We start from the raw sequence: 10000 nt of genomic DNA on the forward strand, positions 1-10000 counted from the left end.
GAGGACGACGTGTTCATTGCGTGCGGGCCGGAGAAGTTCCGCTACGCTCAGGACGATTTTTTGTTGGATCACAGCGGTAAGGCTTCAGAAGCCTTTCTGACTGGTAGGCCTGGCTAATCACTAACTTCATTTAACCCAGTGTCTTTAAACTGCCTTCCCCTGTGCTCTCCCCCAACACACACACACACACACACTCACACACACTCACACACACACACTCACACACACCACAGAAGACAAGCCACTGTGGTCATGCACAGATTACACCCTTACTGTGGATTACTGCAGAACTTAATCATTTGATGACCTGATCAATACAGACTACTTCAGAAACGTCAGTTAAAAACAACACTATATAAAAGTCTTAGCCAGCTCGGGAATTGTATTTACAGCTATTCATTTGGGCTGTAAACATTTTCAGTTTGTCAGCTTTTGATGTCTATTGTTTAATATTTAACGTGGTACAAAACAATTTATAAATGTGACAGGTTACAAAAAATGGACATCTGACAGGTCTGTGAATTTTAATGGGCAGCTTAAACGTTATTTATATTTACTGTGCATTTATAAACCTTAATTTTTAAGATTCAGTAACAACTACATATTATTTAGTATGAATTATTAATTAGAATGAATGATTCATTATGCATCCACTATGAATTATTATGCATCCACTATGAATTATTCAGTGTATTCTATGAATTGTTATGTAGCCGCTATGAATGATTCAGTATCTACTATTAATTATTCAGTGTATTCTATGAATTGTTATGTAGCCACTATGAATTATTCAATGCATTCTATGAATTGTTATGTAGCCACTATGAATTATTCAGTATCCACTATGAATTATTCTGCATCCACTATGAATTATTCTGTATCCACTATGAATTATTTAGTGTCTTCTATGAATGATTCAGTGTATTCTATGAATTATTCTGCATCCACTATGAATTATTCTGTAGCCACTATGAATTATTCAGTATCCACTATGAATTATTCAGTGTATTCTATGAATTATTCTGCATCCACTATGAATTATTCTGTAGCCACTATAAATTATTCAGTATCCACTATGAATTATTCAGTGTATTCTATTAATTATTCTGCATCCACTATGAATTATTCTGTAGCCACTATGAATTATTCAGTATCCACTATGAATTATTCAGTGTATTCTATGAATTATTCTGCATCCACTATGAATTATTCTGTATCCACTATGAATTATTCAGTGTATTCTATGAATTATTCTGCATCCACTATGAATTATTCTGTATCCACTATAAATTATTCAGTGTATTCTATGAATTATTCTGCATCCACTATGAATTATTCTGTATCCACTATGAATTATTCACTGTCTTCTATGAATTATTCTGCATCCACTATAAATTTTTCATTATCTACTATAAATTGGTCTGTATCCACTATGAATTAATTATTATCTATTATAAATTATTTTGTATCCATTATGAAATATTCAGTATCTACAGTTATTTATTCTGTATCATCTATGAATTATTCAGTATCTACTATGAATTATTTAGTATCTTCTATAAATTAGATGAATTATTCATTATCCACTGTGAATTATTTTGGATCTGAATTCAGTAAATATTTCAGTTCAGAATCTACACTGAATTAAAGTCTGGACCGCTGGATCAACAGCTTCTTAGAGTTTAAGGGGTATTAGCCTCTTTTCTTGGCTGTCCTAAGACTTTTGCACCGTGCCGTTTCTCTCTCACTGACTAACTGTGCACTAAGCAGTGGCTCAGGTCTTCTGCGGGGGAAAGTGTGACCATTCCGCTCCCATTACAGTGCATTCCACTGCAGGACTGTCCATTCATTTCCACTCAGTGGTCACTCCCGCCTCCGTAAACGCTCCTCAGTCATGCGCAATGGTAGCCTGCCACAGGAAGTGACCGCCTGCATTCTCTATTGTTCTCCATAACGGCGTGGTCCCTGGTGTCCTGCAGACAGGACAGTGAGCAGATCTGATGAGGGATGTTTTATCCCTCTGGGATCCCGAACCTCCAAATATAGCTATCAGAATACATCCTGTTTCGATAAGGCGGTCTCAGCCCTCGAAGCATGACACACATGCACTCACACACTCTGCACTCACACACTCTGCACTCGCTCGACTCACTGTGGTGAGAATGTAGTTCAGCTGTTTGGTGTCTTCGTCCTACTTCTCGTCTCTGCTCCTCTCCTGCTCCACTTAGATAAAGTAGGACTTTTCCAAAAATATAAGGAACCGGTGAGTTTCCTCTGACAGTAGTTACCGACCTGCTCTCCTTTATCAGTCGCAGAAGCTGCATCCCGACTGTTCGGACCTGTCTTAGAGGAATAACCTGAAGAAACCTCCTCCTTAACTCAAAATCTAGACGATCGGCTGAGAGATGTTTGACGTTGCTGTAACTTGAGAGCCTCAAACCAGGGACGTTCTACCTAATTTCAGCGCTGGACTTCAGGTTTAATGAATGGACAGTGGATTAACTGCAGGGAAGGTCAAACGAAGACCTCAGCTGAAGTGAATGTGGGGCTGTAGGCTCACTTTGTAGGTTGTAGAGCTGTTAAATACTCAGAAGCTCAGCAGCATGCAGAGGAATACACTGAATACAGCTTTATTAGCTATATTTAGACATTAGCTATACTTTCCAAAAGATTACACTGTATGTCCAAATGTTTTTGGACACCCCAGGGAGCCATCAGACCCGGATTTTGCTGTGCCCCACTAAAATCACTAAAATCCTGGATTGCTGAGCAGAAGTACAGGACACGCCATGCACTACATATCCCATAATGCCCCTAGCGTCTTTCCAAATGCTTGAGCAGCCAGTTCCTTTACTCAGAGCCGCTGTATTTAGGTTATTTTGAGCGGCGTACTGGACATTCGTGCATATTTAAAGGACATCAGCCATGCAACAGACAAGGCTGTGATAGCTCATAGCTGTATGTTCTGGTTATAGCCAATTATAATCATATAACCTACCTTATGTATAATGTACATATTAGACCACTGAAGCAAAGCCATTAACCCCTTAAGCACTTAATAACTCAATAATCTTGAGTTATACCTTAATAATCAATAACTATTATTATTATTATTATTATTATTATTATTATTATTGCTATTATTACTATTGACTAGGAATAGTATTAGGCAAGCAGGGGGGTACAGCTGTTCCTCTTTAAATGGTGTGTGCCCCAATACAATATGTAGTCTATAAAAGTCTGACAGATGTGCACACACACACACACATACACACACACAGCTTGTCTAGTCCCTGTAGAGAAGTGCTGCCAATAGAATAGGACTCTCTGGAGCAGATAAATAAACATGAACCTATTGGCACCATGCTGCTTAACACCAGGTGTGGGCTAGAGGGGTATAAAGCCCCCCAGCATTGAGCTGTGGAGCAGTGAACCTACTATGTTCTCTGGAATGATGGATGGTGGAGCTCCATCCAAGACTTATTATAATATTATTAATTACAGTTGCAAAATGAACAATATTAGATATAAAGTTAAAATATACAAATTAAGATGGTTTGAATTCACTTTTGTCCAAAGTATGCAGACGTTCGGACACTCCTGCTCAGATAACATGAGATGTGAATGCTCTACAGAAACACATCTGCACACTTAACTACACAATTACTGTTTAATGACGTGTTTACTTATTTATAGATTCATCTTAATCTGCTCCAAAGAGTCCTATTCTATCAGCAATGCAATGGATGGAATGGTTGCAGCTTAAAGTAGCTGAATGCACTCATTAGAAGGGGTGTCCACAAACATGTGGACAGAAAAACAAATGTCAGGCATCAAACAGGTCTTTGTTGTTTGATTACATGTAGGCCCACCAAGATGTGTGCTCCATCAAAAACCTCTCCACTCATCCCCTCGTCTTCAGAGCGGCAGGAAAGACGCTGATCAGAAGCGGCTCCTCTGCTGTCGTGTATGGCTGCCACTGACCTACTTCTAGCAGCACCGTGTTCCCATTGTTGCTGCAGTCGCCGGTGCAGTTCAGCTGATCTGAATCAGCGAGCCTTCCTCATCTCCGTCCCCCCCTCGTCGCTGCAGTGCAGAGTTGAATCAGTGGGGCTAATAGAGTCTATATGCAGGGTTTTATGTGGTGAGATTACAGGGGCTGGATTAGCTCCTGCAGTGATAACCTGAGTCTTAGCTCTCTCCGTAGGAGTTACTTTAGCTGCAGCGCGTGAGCCTGAGGGGCCCACTGATGCTATAAAGGTCTCACTGACTCTGGACAGGCAGGTTAATGATGCCTCTGCAGGGCCCTGCTCACTGTATGCACACACACACACACACACACACACACACACACACACACACACACTGAGGTCTCTTTTATTGCTCTGTATGGAGTCATCTGGCTCATAGTCATTCTGGTGCAAGTTCTAATGCTAAGTAATGAAACCTAGAGCCAGTTTGTTTGTATGTTATTTGTGTATATCTGTGTGTGTGTATGTCATATATGTGTGTGTAGCACTGTTTATTGTCCTTTACATTGTGTTCACATTTCATAGTTAACAAACACCTAAATCTAAAATCCGGAACGTCTGTGTCGTTAATAACTGTAATTACACATTAATAATCCATGTAATAACAATATAACTACTGATGTATTAGCTGCTGTACACTGTTAAGTGTAAGATCCTTGTGGAACTTTTGGAGGTTCTTCAGTTTGAAACTGTGGAGGAACCTCCTAAGGTGCTTATAAGGTTCCTTATAACTTAAGGAACCGTCAAGGAAAGGGTTTCAAACTGAAGAACCTCCAAAAGTTCCTCAAGGATCTTATCATTTTCAGAGTGTACAGCTTATGTTATTACCCATGTGTATCGACTTCAGTTTTGGAGCAGATGGGGTTAATGGTGTGCCTCAAGGGCCCAACAGTGGCGGTTTAGTGGATCTGGGACCTGGGTATTGAGCCTACAACCCTGTGATCAATAACCTAGCACTCTAACCACTATATATATATATATATATATATATATATATATATATATATATATATATATAAATATATATATATATATTTATATATATATATATATATATATATATATATATATATATACATTATGGACACCCCTTCTAAAGAATGCATGCACCCATAGCTGACACGTATATGGACGAAAGTATTGGGACACCTGGTTTCTTACGAAATCAAGGGTATTAGAAAACAGTTGATCCTGCTTTTGTTGGAGGATGTGTCTCTACTGTCCAGGGAAAAAGACTTTCTACTACAATTTGGGGGAGTATCCCCAACTCCCCACCTCATCCCATAAGTACCAGGATAGCCCACGCTTGGCGCCAATAGGCTCATGTTTAGTAGTCCTACTATTTTAATAGTCCTATGCCATTGCCAGTACTTCTCTACAGGGACTAGACAAGCTGTATTGGCACATCTGTGTCAGCAGTGCATTTATTAGAAATATTTGTGTGTGTGTGTGTGTGTGTATATATATATATATATATATATATATCAGTCTACCACAGTAATCTTAAAACCATAGATTTTTGGTCCAGCTGCTGACTGTTCAAAGCAAACCCACTAGCTGAAAGCCATCATCTAAAAATGGCCACTGAACCTTCAGGCTGCTCATGCATTCTGGTGTGTGTGTGTGTGTGTGTGTGTATGTGTGTGTGTGTTTTACAGAGTGCCGTGTACTAAAGTCTTCCTATGCTTCCCGTTCCATTACACCAGTGAGAGCCGGCGGCAGTAAGAGTCCAGGATCAACACGCCGCAGCAAATCACCTGGCACAGGTGGCACACACTTACACACACACACACACACGTATAACATGATGTCTTACACACAGTATGTCCCAAATATGTTACAGTTATGTGCATACATACATGTAATAACAATAATGCCCATATATATACTACATTTAGGAATAATGTGGTCCATGCACACTAGATTCAGGCAGTATTCCTTAAATTGTGGAAGCCATATCAAATCCTCACTGCAATGCACCTCCACAATCTAGTCGAGGAAAAGCTCCAAGAAAAGCAGAATAAACTCTGTATATTCCCTTGATGTTCCAAGGCAGGACATTTGCTCATTCATTCAGCAAACAATGAATGAGCAGGTGTCTCAATACTTTTGTCTATATACTGTAGCATGAGTCTGTTAAGGTCTGTGAAATTACAAGATGCTGAACTCTATTCCCCTATGCTCCATCTACACACATTAAGGAAATGAATTTTTACAAATCCAGTAAATCGTTCCAGGCCTCTTGTGTGATATTTCAGTAATTTGTGAGTGCAAATGATGTGGCATTGCAAAAAAAAGATATGTCTGGTTGCTTTGAAATAATGTGAAACAAATGAGGGGTTTTACAGAGTACTCATGTCAGCAGGGCTTAGAGACTTTGGCAGCTAATTGCACGCCTGTGCTCTTTTTCTCACTTTCTCACTTGCATCCCCCCTTTCTGCCGGCTGCACCTCCCTGTTTCTCTTTCTGCAGTAAGAAGGACCCCTGGACACTTCTCCACCAGCAGCCAGTCTCCTGTCAAATCTCCAGGTAGGGGTTTTCTTGATGGGGGTAACTGGCACATGTTTAACCCTTAACCCTTCCTCAAATCAGTGTTCTAGTACTATAACACATGGTCACGCATGATGCCAACAGCACTGGGAGAGTAAAGGCTAGAGAAAAGTGCTTCCTCAGTCTCAATGAGAGCCTCCACATCTCAATCAACAGTCAATCAAGTCATTCAATGGCCAGTCATTTACATTCAGCTTAGAGTTCGGCTGCATTTACATTTGACTTGTGGGAGGCAGTGGTGGCTCAGCAATTACAGCACTGGGCTGTCGATGACAGGATTCTGGGTTCGATACCTGGGCTTGGCAAGCTGTCACTGTTGGATCCTGAAGCAAGACCCTTGACCCTCTCAGCTCCCCGGTTGCCCACTACTCTGTGTGTCTGTGCCCATCACAAATAGTGTCTATGGCTTGTCCTGTCTAACGGGCAGGGCAGTTGACTGTAAGGTGAGCATCTGCAAGTCAAGTCAAGTCAAATTTATTTGTATAGCTTTTTACAACTGTTGTCGTCACAAAGCAGCTTTACATAATTAGTAATTAGTAAAAGACAGAAAAAAAGAAATAATGTAAGAAGACATGAAGGATCCAAGACCCCCAGCGAGCAGACCCCAACAGCGACAGTGGCAAGGAGAACCTCCCTCAGAGCTGGAGGAAGAAACCTTGGGAGGAACCAAGACTCACAAGGGAGACCCGACCCGTCCTCCACTGATCAGAACTATTTATAAATTATTGATAAAAGTTACCAAACCATCTAAACTGTTGAACTGCTCTGATCATAATCATAATATAATAATCATGGTGTAGATAGTTAATACTGGTGATATTAATAGTGGCATTGATAGTGTTACCTGATCCCCCAATGATAGTTCGATAGTGGTGCCACCAGGTATGCCACAAGCTACCTTTCTGAACAAAAACATGCATAGACCAGAACATACCTGCCTAAGATGTAAAGGAGTTAAAAGAGACATCAGCAAGTGTTTTTCCAAAATGGAGAGATTTTATTACACTCAAAGGGGAGTGGACGCAGTTGGACGCAGAATTAACGATGTTGTCTGTAAATGCTGGACGTTTGTATAATGCGCTGAACTGTTGAGTGACATACTCAGACAGAGCTGAGAGGCTTTGAGAGACGACCTTCAGAGAAATACAGGCCAGGCCCCACCTCACAACTTACAGGCCTTCTAGGATCTGCTGCTCTTAGGATCTGTCTTGGGGGCCTTCAGAGGTCTTGTGAAGTCCATGTCTCGAATAGTCAGATCTGTTGTGGCTACAGAAGGGGGACCTACTCAACATTAGGCAGGTATTAGGTAATGATATTATGGCTGGGTGGTGTTCAGCCTCCAAGCATGCCTTGCCGAGAAACGACTAGAACGAGTTTCCCTGTTTGCTCGCGACGTGACCTTGCGGCAGGTGCTCAGCCGGCTTTGAATTGAGCTGTGCGCGACCTCCGACCTCCGAGTACGGCATTCAATCAAGATAAAAGCCATCGAGAGCAGAGCTATTTAAAACGCCGCCCTGACCTCGGCCCAAACTCTGGCATGTATGCTTTCTAATCTGAGGCACGCCAATTGGATGTGTATGCTATATACAGTACAGGCATCCTTATCTGCCTTCTGCTCAGGCGGGCTAATGCAGCATTAAGGGACAGTCCTCAAGGCCTGATTGACCTGGAGGGCAGGACTGGGCAGCTTGAGGCGTGTGTCTAAAGAGGAAGAGTGGTTTAGCTGCTACAGTCAAAACAGGTAGTGTAGAATTAGCTGGAGCTGCTTTTTTTGCAGGGTTAAACTCCTGCTGGGTCTGACGCAGATTACCCTCAGAGATACTTTAGCAAGAGTCTTTCTGAGACACCTGTCCCTGTCCCGAATGTCCTGCAGGGGACGGGTCTCTGCATTGACATGCTTTATTAGGTTGTGTGTCTAAAGAGGGACAGTTGAAGTCCAGTGTTTGTGGAAGATGATTGAATCTACAGCAAGACCATGCTGGTCGACCAGTATGGCCAGTATCACAATGCTGGTTGACTAGCATGACCAGCAAGACCAAGCAGGTCAACCAGCATGACCAGCAAGACCAAGCTGGTTGACCTGCATGACCAGCAAGATGACCAAAATTAAATGCAACATAGACCATGATGCTTAAGCGCTGGATGTTTTCAATTGCATGACCAGCTTTTCAACCACCTTGACCATCTAAGACCAGCTCAGACTATCTGAAACCAGCTACCAGCAATAGCTGGTCTTGAGCTGGATTGTGCAGCTGGGTAAGTAAGAGAGATTGGTGGTCACCATATAGATTGTATCTGCCCATGGTGCCTCAGGCGATATTAGGAGTCAGTGCATTAGTGTGTATTTAGCAGAGTAAGAGTGTGTGAGTTATTTATGGCTGTTTGGAATCAAACCTAAGCATTTACACTATTTACATTCAATCAATATTCATTTTAATCAGCATAATTCAGGTGTAATATGTGGTGTAATACAGTCATTAGTACCCTTGGCATCAACCAATCATTGAATCTCTCTCTCTCTCTCTCTCTCTCTCTCTTTCTCTCTCTCTCTCTCTCTCCTTATAGTAAATGGAGTTCCCAGCTCTGGTCCGATCTCCACCCCCAAATCCACCAAGTCCTCCAGCTCCTCCCCCACCAGTCCCCGCAGCATGCGCAACTTCAAGGTAAGGGCCGTTGGCATGGCAACAGGCCTGCCTTTGGTGCTTGCAGTTTTTGGGCAGCGTGTGGAGACTCTCGCTGTAGAATTAGCTTCTCAGGCTCGGGGAGGGAGAAGGGATGCCTTGATGACTTAAATTTCAGATGGTTAGGTTTGGCTTGTTAGATGGTAATGACCCAGACAGGACGTCTTGTGGCTGAATATGATCATAACGTGCTCAGTGTGATGAAAGATGATGAAAATGTGACCCAGTGGAGATGAGCAGTGACAGCAGGTTACACCACCCTCACATTTAATAGTGATGCAGGACAGCATGGAGCCAAGTGCCATCAATTAGCTAATGATAAAAAACCTTAGTAAAGTGTCAGCATATCTGTCTGTTTATCTGTCTGCCTGTTTGTCTATCTATCTATCTGTCTATCTGTTTTTGTGTCTGTCTATCTATCTGTCTGTGTGTCTGTGTGTCTGTCTGTGTCACTGTAATCTAATCTAATCTGTTTCATTGACCTGTCTGTTAGAGAACTTCAGTAGAGGCGGATTGGCTCTTGTCAGGAGGAGAGCAGCATTGTTTTCTTTATCATTATTTTGATCAATTTCATCATGTTTTTTATATATTGGGGAAAGCAGTAGTTTAAGACCATTTTAACCTGAAAGTGGGGTTACATAACCATGTTGCAGAGCTGAGAACCTGAAAGGTGTTATATAAAAGACACCCCGGCTTTCCAGAAGCCTCCGGACTGTACAGTCCAATAAATTATTCCTC

General features: G+C 41.8%; 1 protein-coding gene across 5 annotated transcripts in view; it reads left to right on the plus strand.

Moving 5' to 3' along the window:
- The window catches only part of dclk2a (doublecortin-like kinase 2a), a 92245-nt gene that overhangs the window by 50052 nt on the left and 32193 nt on the right, over window positions 1–10000 (plus strand). For 2 of the 5 annotated variants that reach the window (XR_011979649.1, XM_072678564.1), the window contains exons 3-6: window positions 1–103; window positions 5690–5797; window positions 6504–6560; window positions 9147–9244. The exon at window positions 1–103 is cut by the window's left edge and continues 27 nt beyond it. Coding sequence is in view for 4 of the 5 variants with exons in the window: in XM_072678564.1 (XP_072534665.1) it covers window positions 1–103; window positions 5690–5797; window positions 6504–6560; window positions 9147–9244 (366 nt within the window). In the remaining variant the exon portion in view is untranslated. The remainder of the gene's footprint in view (window positions 104–5689; window positions 5798–6503; window positions 6561–9146; window positions 9245–10000) is intronic. The other 3 variants (XM_072678566.1, XM_072678565.1, XM_072678567.1) reach the window with 3 other exon arrangements.

Source organism: Salminus brasiliensis, chromosome 4, assembly GCF_030463535.1.
Source record: "Salminus brasiliensis chromosome 4, fSalBra1.hap2, whole genome shotgun sequence".
NCBI classification, from domain to species: Eukaryota; Metazoa; Chordata; class Actinopteri; order Characiformes; family Bryconidae; genus Salminus; species Salminus brasiliensis.